Source organism: Haliotis asinina, chromosome 7 (assembly GCF_037392515.1).
Source record: "Haliotis asinina isolate JCU_RB_2024 chromosome 7, JCU_Hal_asi_v2, whole genome shotgun sequence".
NCBI lineage: Eukaryota > Metazoa > Mollusca > Gastropoda > Lepetellida > Haliotidae > Haliotis > Haliotis asinina.
The window spans coordinates 14,031,173-14,044,890 of record NC_090286.1 but is presented as its reverse complement, the minus strand read 5'-3'; the positions used below and the strand labels follow the sequence as shown (position 1 = coordinate 14,044,890).

Here is a 13,718-nt window from a genome sequence, read left to right as displayed (position 1 = left end):
CATTTACATCACCCATACACTGATAAGCCACCTACCTATGTATGATATGTAAGTCGGGGTAATCCTTTCACCACGGATACAGATTTGTCTGGAAATCACAACGGCCAGACCAGCAGACGACAATCATAACATATCCCAGAAACCAGTTCGCACCGGTCTATGTGCACGTGCCATTGCTGACTACTTCAAGGCAATAATTCACAGACAAGGAAGACGCTCACACAACCAAACAGTGGCGATAATTCTTTAGGGGGAATGTTTTGGATCCAGTGGGTGGTTTCCTGCTATTTTACACGACAGAAACAGGATGTTGTGTTTCCAGGAACAATTCTTTGTGTGCTTCCTGTGAACAGTAATATTAAAATGTTACTTTTCTAATTTTACGGATTACGACCGCAAATACAAACATACCTATGTAACATCAGGAACAGGTGAGGAAAACATTCACTTCAAATGGAATATCGTATCAGCCAGACTTACAACAATTGCAACGGTGTCGGTATTAAGGCAGATATTAGATAGAAAACCCTTTAGACACCCACAAGAAATCTCATATCATATTATATCATTTATAAAGACTAACATTTTACTAGTATAGTGTCTGCATAGTGTCTACTAGGTTAACATCGAATAGATAAATATCATATTTCTACGTATTGCATTTATGGTACACATATCTCTTTTGAGATACTGTCACCTATATATACGTCTCACAATGTAAACACTTGGTGTATATTTTAACCACATTAACACATTAAAAAGTGTTTTGTTGGATCCATGTCACCTTCCATACATAAGTGAATTATAAATTGTGAAATGAGTGAAAATGCATAATTTTAATGGACTAATCAACTGATATTTGGATTGTAAAAATGATAATTATGTTAAATATATTGATGACTACGGGTGGTTCATAGATTGGTCTTAACGTAAAATAGCTGTTTAGTATGCGAACACAATTTTTAGCTTGATAGTGGATATATCTCACTGACGGATTTCACATGTCTGTAATTTTATGAAATATTGAACATCAGGATGTTCTACATTTCAGCAGGTATTATATCTTTTTCAGGTTCTTCTAATAATGTATTTGTTACATTTTTATTTATCATACGAACAGAATTTCACACTGATTTGCAATAATCTATTAATCTATATTTGACAACAATCACGTTTACTTCAATTATTGATGTGGCTAGTATCCGTAGTAGCAGTAGTAGTAGTAGTAGTAGTAGTAGTAGTAGTAGTAGTAATAGTAGTAGTAGTAGAAGAAGAAGAAGCAGTAGCAACAGTCGTCGACTGTAATTAGTGTTTGTATTTCATCGATTGGTAGACGTATTTATGCATAGTAATGGATGCAGTTGGTGGTAAAAATGGCTATATGGCTTTGTAGAGGAGTTACGCCCCCTGAGGCGTTTGTGACCAGATACCTCCCAAGAAATTTCATTTTATATCCTGCAATGTACATCGTCGGAAATACCATGAACCTTCGTAACAGATGGTCCGCCAGATATATTTCTGAAGTTGGTAAAAACCCAACAATTGGACACCCTCCATGTAACTCCTCATTTATATAGGTCATCATTATGTTATTAATGTTTCAGTGAATCGTCCCGATTCAGATACTGTTGAATGATATTTACAACATCCTTTGATATTTTTCGGATGCAGGTTTTCAGTGTGAAAAACGAAAATCCCATCTAGAATCAGGAATCCAAGAAGTAACCCTAAGGAAATTGAATAATACATGCAAAAATTCCCCTCACAGAACAATATGGCATGTTGTTGGATTTCCCTATGATATTAATAACTAATAATAAGATACAAAGCGCCCTCGCCTGTAATAACTTTGAAACATGAGGATGCTAAACTATATCGGTCTTTATACAGTCACGGTTTATGTGAACTAAATCCTATATGAAATCCACATAACATCTGACATGAAATCATTAGTCAGTTGATCATGACATTCAGTCGTTCAAGTGTGAGACATTGGAAACGATGCAATAACAGTAGTAGAAATTGTGGCAAGGCTAGATTACCACAGCTTAAAGACTCAGGGCTCCTTTTCATTATGTTATTTTTAATATGAACTTTTTTCTGTAAAATATGTGCATTTCGGAGAGTCGTTGTTAGTCTACAACATCAGATACGTGCTGGTTCAAATTGGCTAGTAGAAACGAATTGCCATGATGTTTGCTTGTGTGTTAGCCAGATAAATGTTTTCTTTATCTTACAATCCTATTGCCAGAGAAATGTCATCATTTCTATTATATGATAAGAACAGCTATTGTTCAACTATGTTAAAACGTCTGGAATTGTACAAAACAGTATTAATCCGGATAGATCATATGCAACCTCCCAACGTTCCTCTTGACAATGTACCTAATATACACATCTAATGGTTCCGAGACGGGTTACTGAGTGAGTGAATGTTTTTCATGCCGCAGACAGAATCAATCCCGCATCATCAAGGCTGCATATAAGTAACAGTGATTGGGAAAGACAAACAAGTGATCGGTAGCATGAGCAACGCGCCATACCTTCAGGGTGTAATGACAGAGTATCGGCCAGGCAACTAACTGCAACCATCCAGCCCTCGGCCGTTACAAGTATGGTATACTGGGTACCAGTTCTGACCCGGAAGTACAACCCCTCCGATAACACAGTAGCCTCCTCGAAAAATATTGATTTGCACCGACTGACCGGGTTTTGCATTAAATGTTAGATTTTGAAATATGTTTAACACGTATGATGCATCGTTTAGTGCATCAGAGGTCATTGTAATTCAGACATGCTGTATGTATGTATGTATGTATGTATGTATGTATGTATGTATGTATGTATGTATGTATGTATGTATGTATGTATGTATGTATGTATGTATGTATGTATGTATGTATGTATGTATGCGCAGATGCAATATTTCCAAAGGAATGGAATAAATTGTCACATTTTCTTTTAATTTCTCTTCATCTTTTTTTTCCTCTTTGGCTTCATGATTTTATATCAATCTTATAAATCCAATATCCCATACTTTTTAACGGATAAAGGATTACATCTTTCTGTGGGGTTTAATGCCCCATTCAATAATCATTCAGCACAATTATGAGGACCTTGTAAGACAATCCAGTGATTAACAATGTCCTGCACCACAGACCGTGCATCACAGACCCAGTGCTCAGGATCTGTAGTGGGAGTTCAGTAAAACAAACATTGCAGTACCTACATCGCAATACAAAACACACACTTACATGCAGTACTGCACTTATACGTATAATGTACACATACATATGTACTAACGGAAACCACTCGCATGTACAGTGTGATTCTGTAAGTCTTAATACAGAGGTCACTTTTGTACACGATGATAATAGAGTATGTACACTCACGGGATCCATTCGTGATCTATACTGTAGCTAACAATAACCATCAGTATCCATGTACTACCTTCATATAACATTACAGTATAGTATATAATATGAGGTACTGTAAGTACATGCATAAATGCCACTTAGCGTAAGAAAGGTGAGAACTGTACGTCTGTATACATTTATAAACGGTCATACAATCCAGTTACATATATCACAATAGAGTGTGTAGGGTACGGTCCGTATACATGTATATATAGCCATACAATCCAGTTACATATACCACAATAGTGTGTGTAGGGTACGGTCTGTACACATGTATATATAGCCATACAATCCAGTTACATATACCAAAGCAGAGTGTGTAGGCTACGGTCTGTACACATGTATATATAGCCATACAATCCAGTTACATATACCACAATAGAGTGTGTAGGCTACGGTCTGTACACATGTATATATAGCCATACAATCCATTTACGTATACCACAGCAGAGTGTGTAAGCTACGGTCTGTTCACATGCATATATAGCCATACAACCCAGTTACATATACCACAATAGAGTGTGTAGGGTACGGTCTGTACACATGTATATATAGCCATACAATCCAGTTACATATACCACAATAGAGTGTGTAGGCTATGGTCTGTTCACATGTATATATAGCCATACAACCCAGTTATATATACCACAATAGAGTGTGTAGGATACGGTCTGTACACATGTATATATAGTCATGCAATCCAGTTACATATACCACAATAGAGTGTGTAGGATACGGTCTGTACACATGTATATATAGCCATACAATCCAGTTACATATACCACAGCAGAGTGTGTAGGCTACGGTCTGTTCACATGTATATATAGCCATACAACCCAGTTATATATACCACAATAGAGTGTGTAGGATACGGTCTGTACACATGTATATATAGCCATACAACCCAGTTACATATACCTTAAGAGCACTGTGTAATGCACGTCTGAATAAATGTATATACAGCCACACAACCCATGTACATGTACCATACCAGCAGTGTACATACGCAGTTGCATATACCATACAATCAGTTCGTATCGTACGTCTGTAGATATGTATATACAGTCATACAATCCAGTTACACATACCATATAGGCAGTGTGTAATGTACGTCTACATACATGTATATATAGCCATACAATCCAGTTACATATGCCATAAAAGGAGTGTGTAATGTACACCTGTATACATGTATATACAACCATAATACCCAGTTACAAATACCGTAAAGGCAGTGTGCAATGTACGTCTGTATACATGTATAATAAATCATAAAACCCAGTTCCACATGTCATAACGTCAGTATGTAAAGTGCGTCTCTGTACGTGTATTTAAAGTCATACAACTCAGTTGTATATATCGTAAAAACTGTGTATTGAACGTCTATACACACACATACACACACACGTGTGTGTGTGTGTGTGTGCCCATAATACTCATAAAGGCAGAGTGTAATGTACGTCTGTATGCATCTATAAACAGCCATAATACCCAGTTACGTGTCATAAAAGTAGTGTGTAATTTACGCCTAAATACAGGCATATACAGCCATACCACCCAGTTAGACATGCCACAATAGCAGTGTGTATTGAACGTCTGTGTACATGTATTTAAAGCCCTACAACCCAGTTACATATACCATAAAAGCAGTGTGTAAGCCACATAACTTAGTTACATATACCAAGTATATACAAGTAGTGTGTTACATCTGGAAACGTGCATATGTTAAAGTCAGATTGTGAAATTAGACATTTCATGAAATGATTAAGAGTGTCAGATATTTCGCGTCATTTTGTGTAACAACAATCAAAATGTATCAGCCATTTCATGAAATTAGGTTTAATCTATACGTGGTGGACGGAGGCTTGTGTGGCGTGGCTGATCTGTACACAGCAAGTGTCAAACAAACAAAATGACACTAAATGGCTGACCCTCTTTGTCATTTCACGAAATAACTAATTTCACTATCTGACAGTAAAATATATACAATCAGTGTGTAAACGCATTGCTGAAAACACGTAAGAAATGTCAAGTATTCAACTCCAACATGCCCATCAAATATGTCCAGTTCAAAAGGGTCTGAAACATAACGGCAAAGTTCCAGATAATTTTCAAGCAATTGGGTATTTTACTCCCATGTCTTTATGTATGAGTAATTGAACTTATTTAGGAGTAACCGGCATTTTGTATACTCCTACTAGTGAGAAGAATGAGTACTTTTACACAGAGTTGCATACCTTATTGGGTACATTAGCTCTTCTAAATATATAAATACAAATGCATCTCAATAGACTGAAAGTTTTTACTAATTGTCATATTGCCAAACATTTGGCAGGCATTTCTAAATACTCATCATGTGACTGTTAGAGTAAATTCTGCACAGTGGTTGCGGCTACAATAGTAGGCATCTCCTACCATTAGCTAATGCTGTTGTAGAGTATGGGCGCCACGACGCACTATCACTCTCAAGCCAGTTTAGTTAATTGAGTAATATACGCAAGCTATTATAGACCTATTGGGTTTTAAGAGATTCTTTTGCATTTTTGTACCCCCAGATTTGTAATTAATTGAATACGCGCCTTATCCGAAGCTCTGAATATCAATAAACTAATTATGCTAGAATTACAAGAAAATAAAAGATTAACATCTATCTATCCAATGTTTTATTTCTGTGATTTATCTATCTTAATTCCTATTTTAAGCATCAGAACGTTTGGAATTTATTATCACAGTGTAAGAATGAAAGTCAGCCAGTTATCATAATATACAATCACATTACACACATCCGTGACTACTGACATCAGACTATGAAAACGTTTCCCTTGACGGGGAGTTTGACACTTCTGTGTTCAGCTTGTAAATAACAATAACCTCCACTTCACAAAGATGCAGACAACCAGCTTCAGCACCAGAGAAATCGGTGATGTCATGATTGTGACATAATGGAAACGGTCTACAGAAGGCATACTACTGCAATCTAATTTCAACGCCATCACTTGGGAGTGGGAGCTATAACAAAAACTCACAAGCGATATATCATATGAAATCGAGTTTGGGATGATACAATTGGAGGTGTGCGCGTGTGTCGTGTGTGTGTGTGTGTGTGGGGGGTGTCATTGTGTTATCCTAAGGAGAAACTAATTTAGGTGATCATTACATTTTGTTTTAGTTGAAAATATAGGTGGGGTTAGGGAGGGAGTGAAAGCCGAGAACATTGTGTTATCCCACGGAAAACCAATTTAGTTGATCGTTACAAACATTCTATCTTAGTTCAAAATGTAGCTCGCTATAAAGGCGTATGAATTCACGCATATTCACATAGATCATATACAAGGAATATCTGCATGCATATCACTGTTTGCACATTAGTCTAGCCCCAAGAAATGTCATGAACTCACAAACTGGTAAATAGTACAGTGTAACACATGCTATATTTGGGATTATCCTTCTCAGCAAAGTACAGATTGTAGTGTTTTACTAGGTTGAGTCCCATTCAGGAATCGAACCCTCTACTAGTCATAAATGATTAATAATGTGATTTGTAAAATTATCAGAACAGGTTCACGTGAACCTGTAGGTTGAGACACAGGTTTCATGTCTATCTGCCAATCGCCTGTCTTCTGTATTTACTAAAACGCTCCCAACAATTAATTTTTTATCCGACATCGATCACACTTTTGTGCTTGCCAATCGTTCAGGTTGGTTGCCTTATCAAAACTAACACACGTCAACCTAACAGTCACTGGGTTCTCGTCAACTACTCTGGGATGTAATTGTACCCATGCATACAACATACACAGATACTACAATGCATGTACGCATTAGGCATGCTAATGGCATGTAAATATTTCTCACGAATAAGGTTACATGGCGTGGATTCTGGCACTGCGTATTAACATCCGGCATTATGACGTACCTACTATTTTTATTGAATGTGCTACTCTTTCAGCTATGTTTTTTATTTGTCATTTTTTATCTTGAAGGTTATATTATTTCACATGTCATTGTATGTTGTTTGTTGTTTAATTCCACACTCCGCAATATTCCAGCGATAGTGAGAAAGTGTAAAATATTTTAGTTTTACACCGCTTTATGGCAATATACCACCAATATCACTGCCGGGGACACCTGAAATGGGCTTCACACATTGTGTCCATGTGGGGAATCGAACCCGGGTCTTCAGCGTAACGAACGAACGTTTTCAACACAGCTATAGGACGCCAGCCTGTAAATAATTGTTCTGGACCTAACAATCCAGCGATTGGTATCAAGGGCGTTGGTTATACGATGGTGTATGCTGACATACCCTTAGTAAATGCAGTTCACGACGATGACACGCCTACAAGCATTGTGTCTCAATGATGTAATGTATTGGGTATCAGTGAATGGGTGAATTTGGCCGTTACGTTTCTTTTAAAACCATTTCTGCAAAATCGCCAAGTGGGACATTAGAAATAGGCTTCAAACAAAGTGCAAGAAGGGAATCGAACTTACAGGATGCAACTGAGTGTGAGTAACTCACCTATCACAGCAATATTCAGGCTATAGCGTGGCCTTCTGTAAATGAAAGTTTGGACCAGGTAAACCATGCTGTAACCAATGATTGAGAAACAATCAACACCACAGGAGAACAGACATCTTAAACATTCCAGGAAGTATTATTCAATAGCACAGTAGCACAGACTAGTTCAACTGTCTGGTTGGTTTGTTGTTGTAGATCGTTGCTCGTGATATCAATCACTGATTTGTCATGACTCGACTATTTACAGGCCAACTTCGTGTTCCGATGGCCTGAATATTAATGAATGCGGCATCAAACAACATTCCTCAACAGACAACGACGAACTCCCTGAGTGGGTTCCTTGTAGTCGACACTTACGACCAGCACAGCTTATTGGGTAGATATTCTGCCCTCATATATATACAGCTCATAATGACTGAATAAGTGAAGTGAATGTGGCTTGACTCAGCTTTGGCAATCGTCTAGTTTTATCACTCCACCACAATATAGCTTTACACAATGCACCAGAGCGGAGAATCGAACCTGGACCACACTGTGCGACCGATTTAAACTCTAGCTAGTCCACGCAGTCCAGCTGTTTTGGGCTGACAACCATTTCTTGGTGTACAAGACTCAAACTGTTATATTTTCTTCAAAACAACACTCCTACTGTCCGGTTGTATTTTAACAAAAAAACATCAAATACTACTTTAATTTCATCTCTGTGATATATTCCATAACAATCAAATGCTTTCTTTTGCATTCAACCTGTCAATATATTCGACGAAGAATAACATTTTGTGCTAACAAGGAAGACGGTTAACATCGGATATGAATGTCGAATTACGACAAGCTATATTTCGATAACATGAATTACATAAAGGAATGTCTGTGGGACGATAAATTACAACTAACTGATGTGTAACATATATGTAACAACAATGAAACCGGCGACATGTTTAAATATGTACAAGTGTAGTTCGTTCAGACCTGAAAACAACGTTATGGTATAGGTCGGTGTTGACATACAACAAATATATACCTGTGTACTGTGCAACACACTGTGCCCTGACAAGCACCTACATGACAATGCCGATTAGTTTACTTACCTAATATTCAACACAAACTCTCACAACAAATGAATGGGCACGAACAGTTGATTTTCACCCTCGGACCCAAGCGGGCCCTCCGAAATATAACGGTCACAGGTGCCTCTGACCATATTGATAACCGTTCCTGACTAGTCTGGTCGAGTAAAGATAAAAGGCGGGATGGCTATCACTGTGTAATGCACTTGTCAGTAAATCCTCGTCCGAACATTGGGAGACCCATTCGGCCAAATCTCACCTGACACGAACAGGTGACATCACGTGCTGACATTTTAAGCCGTCCTTAATGTGGTTATGAGTTTATTTGCTTGCACAGCGCAATCATTTCAAGTCAGAAGCATGTTTGAATCGCGGCGCGTAATTATGAACAGTTCGATATAATCAAGGCGATGTAAAATATTAGTCCGTGATGTCAACGGTCTATTAATAGGCAACAGTATGGGACGTAAATAATCAATATACAGCAGTTGTCTTCGGGGTCCATTTGACACTCTTTGGTTAAAGAGGTCGTGTCGAGCATGTGTACAAGTTAGTCTACATAAGCATATGATATGAAAGCGTTGTGGCAGTTAAAAACGTTCGGTTCGGTTAAACACGTTTATGAATTCGAATACTGTCAAGACTGCCTCAATGTTTTGATCGGGATTGCTTGGAGATTGTATGTCACGTGACTTACTGCACATGCGGTTTGTTACTATTTATAGCCAGACCAAAATAAACAAAATACTCGCTCACTGACATTTCATTAAATGTTCTCTGGCACCTCTTCTGCATTTTCATGTTCCTAGAATGAAATTGTTGGGTAATTGGTGCAATAAAATTAAATAATATGCTAAGATTATTCAAATTTTGCGTTTTGTGGCGTTATTGCCACAGCCCTGCGCAGAAACCGTATCTAATACTACCCACAATACTAGTTATGTATGTATATGTTTAAGAACTATGTTCTGTACAAAGATTCCTGTTTGAAAATGTGTTAATGCACACAATACTTTATGCTTAGTTTCCAAATTATTTTCATAATTATTTTATGCTAAAAATCCAATACTTTCCTGTATGGAGCTATGAAAATGGTGAAATTAGTGGTGTTTTTATAAGATACTAGAATTTCAGACCAATGAGAAGCAACAATGGCGGATGGCATACGAGACTCGACTCTTGTTGATTTTCAGGTCTGTCCCAATGGTTATGGGGATATCTATGCTTGGTATATGTGTATCAATTAATTGTTGATAGTTATGACTTTAATTTCGAGTTTTTCTTTTTAGTTACATATCCCTGAGAAAGAAAATCTTGATCTCTGACACATCATTAACAAACGCTTTTGCCAGTCATTGAATCAGCTGTTCATGTTTGGAATTTATGACGCACAAGGCTTTGGAATCATCTCGATCGTGCACTTTATAGTACGTCTTCTTGCTTCAAGCTTCGAGGAGTTTTCAGCTGAAATAGCGGACATGTCTTATTAGATGCATATTTAATACGCAGTGCGTTAAGTTTTGTACGCCCAATGATTAAATGGTACTGTTACTGACGGTAGTTTCATGGAAAATTGTCAATCTTAATGACATTATTTGTTTTCTGTATGACAAGATTGTGAGTTGGTGATATATAGGTATGAACTTACAAGTCATAGATTATTTTAGTAGAGCTGTTTTGAGTATCAACACAATGAATTCGAATTGATGATTGATTAGTTACCCAGATCTGAGACATTGACCAGTTATTATCATCTTATGTGAAGAAAAATTAATATGTGCAAGTGAATCTGCTAGAAGTAACAAAGTTGTTATGATTGCATCTTCATACTTGCTACCACTATAGTTGGATTTGGGGACATGTCATTACAGGCCATGTTAGAACAACATGTTATTTGTGTAATATTGTTTTCAAAATCTATCTGTTTTTGGGGTTTTTTTTGTGAAAATATGAACTGAAGACTGCAAAAACATTTCCCGCTAGAAAATATGAAATTTGTCACTATTTTACATTTTTCCACAGTCTAAGTAAACTTATCCTCAGTACTTTTCTTTACACTCCACCACTGAGTCTAACAACACCTTATGGGAGGTCGCGTCAGGTAGCCTTTGAGATTGACCAATCAGAACACAGCTTACCAAATCGCGAAAGTGCACATTCGCACATCCCTTAGGAGCTTTTCATCTCGAAAAGGTTCATACCTGAATGATTCCGAATGCTTTTTAGCGTACACTCGCTTCCGGCTGATGCACACGGCATATGTACAGCCATGACAACGGTGAGTAAACAGTCGCTGAAAATAGTGTTTTTGACAATATTCAAGGATGTTATCGTGCAGAAATATTAGCTAATGGTAACCATGTCATCAGAAAACCCAAAGCGTATATACTGCAGGTCAAATAACTGTGTTATATGCTGATTGTTGTTTGTGGAGAGATCTGTGTCGGTGACCTGAATATTTTGAAAGTCCTTCCGGTCCCTAAATAGTAGCCGTTGTCTGTTTGGTTAAATCTATTTAACCGTCTCGCATTTAATTGGACTGTCATTGGTTGCTCAAAGGTTACCTGACGCGACCTTCTACTAGGTTTTGTTAGACTCAGTGGTGGAGTGTAACGAAATACACTGAGACGAAGTTTACTTAGACTGCATTTTTCTATCACTATCATTCAGCTGAACTGATCATTCACAACTTTGTTCATGCTTGTCCTTGTAATCTAAGTGTATAGTTTAATGGTCTTCTTAATCACTGTATTTGTTAGTCCAGATTTGATTATTTCGGCTTTCGGATGTCATATTAGTGGATTGTGTGTTGTTAGAAAACAAGCAAAATCAAACTGTAAGGCCCCACAACTGTAGCTTACTCCCTTAGATATATATATTTCATTTGTATCCAGGAGTCGTCCTTATAAGCCTTGGTCTGTCAGCACCATACTTGTGTTCTAGGGTTTCACCATGTCTTTTATGGGCGAAAGTGGAATAATACTTTCCTCATATATGAGTGAGTGAGTTTAGATTAACGCTGCTTTTAACAATATTTCAGCAGTATCACAGCAGGAGACACCAGAAATTGGCTTCATGCATAGTATCTATGTGAGGACTGAACCCTGGTCATAGGCGACAAGCAAACACTGTAACCACTAGGCTACACCACCTCCTTTCTCCCACATGAATGGAATTTGGCTGCCAAAAGCAGATATGATTGAACTGCTTCAATAAAGGAAAACCTGAATAGCCTCCAGAAACACTGAAATTTAGTTTACTTGAACTCTTATTTCATCAGTGCAATATTTGTTTACGTCACTACCTCACACTGTAATGATTTGTAGCTTTAAGGTATTGTCAGTGCTTTAGTCTCCATGAAAACTATGTTCCTTCAATCACATACCAATAGAAACTGCCGTGTGCTTGCTCTTGTATCAAGCAAAGTCCTAGTTCCTACAAGATGGAAGTCATGGACTGTTCAAACCAATGAGAGCTGAGGGTAAATCTCATGCACACAATGTCTCTATCTTGACAATGTGTGCTGTGTCGTAGCCTTGCAGCCTGCTCTACACATCTACATCCAGGCAATGGTAGGACTGTATGGATTAGGGCTTGTTATCCTAATGTCCATCTTAAATACCTAATATATTTATTTACTTTAATGAAACTACATTACGTACTACCACAGTCAGTGGAGTCTGTGTATATATGCATGTAATGGAATCTGTTAGTATTCATGTTATTCTGGTGTGTATTCAGGTTTAAGCAGTGGCTTTGGACTTGTCTCTTCCTGAAGTTAACTAACCAGGAGATCATAACTGAGTGAGTGAGTTTTACGCCCCACTCAGAAATATTCAAGCTATATGGCGATAGTCTGAAAATAATTGAGCCTGGATCAGACAATCCAGGGATCTACAACACGAACATTGGTTTACACAATTGTGTCAACCCAGTCAGCAAGCCTGACCACCAGATCCCATTAGGTACCACTTATGGCAAGCATGGTTTGCTGAAGATCAATTATAATGTGGACCTTCAGGGGTAGGAGATCATTAACTAATGTAAGATGTTCAAGGTACACTGGACCAAGGTAGAATCGATCTTCAGCAGCCCATGCCTGTCATGAGTTGAGACTGAACTGGGACATGTAATGAGGCTTGATGACTGTTGATATTTGACACTGTCATGAAAAAGCAAGATTAAATCACCTGTGAAAAACTGTAGTTTCCATTACCAGAGAGTACCTTTGACATGGTGAGATATTTGACTATTGAAGATATCTTGAAGTTTGAACCATAATGAAGTGCTCATTGGATTGAGAATTGAGCCTGTAAATAAAATTCTCTATGTATATGTTTACGTTTCTAATTATTTATGTTTGAACACATCCAGACATCTGTTGATCAGTTCTAGCATACCAGTGTTTCCTGTTGTAAACCAGTGTAATGAAAAAAATAAAGAAGAAAAACATGTTTGGCACAGTGAACTGGGTCAATGTAGTCATTGCAGTGTCTAGTGTGAAACAAGGCTCCTTGTTCATGCCAGTATCACTATGCAAGGGGGTGGTGGGATAGCCCAGTGGTTATAGCATTAGCTCGTCATGCTGAAGATCTGGGATTGAGTCCCCACATGGGTACAATGAGTGAAGCCCATTTCTGGTGTTTTATTTTGTTGGAATATTGCTAAAGGCGGCTTAAACTAAGCTCCCTTACTCAATATGCAATGGTAACC

General features: G+C 37.8%; 2 protein-coding genes across 4 annotated transcripts in view; one reads left to right on the top strand and one right to left on the bottom strand.

The window, feature by feature from the left end:
* Positions 1-9,443, bottom strand: part of LOC137290627 (cyclin-dependent kinase 4 inhibitor C-like) — a 29,157-nt gene extending 19,714 nt beyond the window's left edge. Inside the window, exons 1-2 of one of the 3 annotated variants that reach the window (XM_067821691.1) lie at positions 9,027-9,133; positions 7,939-7,973 (exon numbers count right to left, since the gene is read on the bottom strand). The gene's annotated coding sequence lies outside the window, so the exon portion shown is untranslated. Of the gene's footprint in view, positions 1-35; positions 344-7,938; positions 7,974-9,026 lie in introns of those variants that run through there. The other 2 variants (XM_067821692.1, XM_067821693.1) reach the window with 2 other exon arrangements.
* A 694-nt stretch (positions 9,444-10,137) lies between these two features.
* The window catches only part of LOC137290741 (FAS-associated factor 1-like), a 30,280-nt gene continuing 26,699 nt past the window's right edge, over positions 10,138-13,718 (top strand). The window contains exon 1 of the mRNA XM_067821856.1: positions 10,138-10,198. Within this exon, the coding sequence (XP_067677957.1) occupies positions 10,157-10,198 (42 nt within the window). The 5' untranslated portion in view covers positions 10,138-10,156. The remainder of the gene's footprint in view (positions 10,199-13,718) is intronic.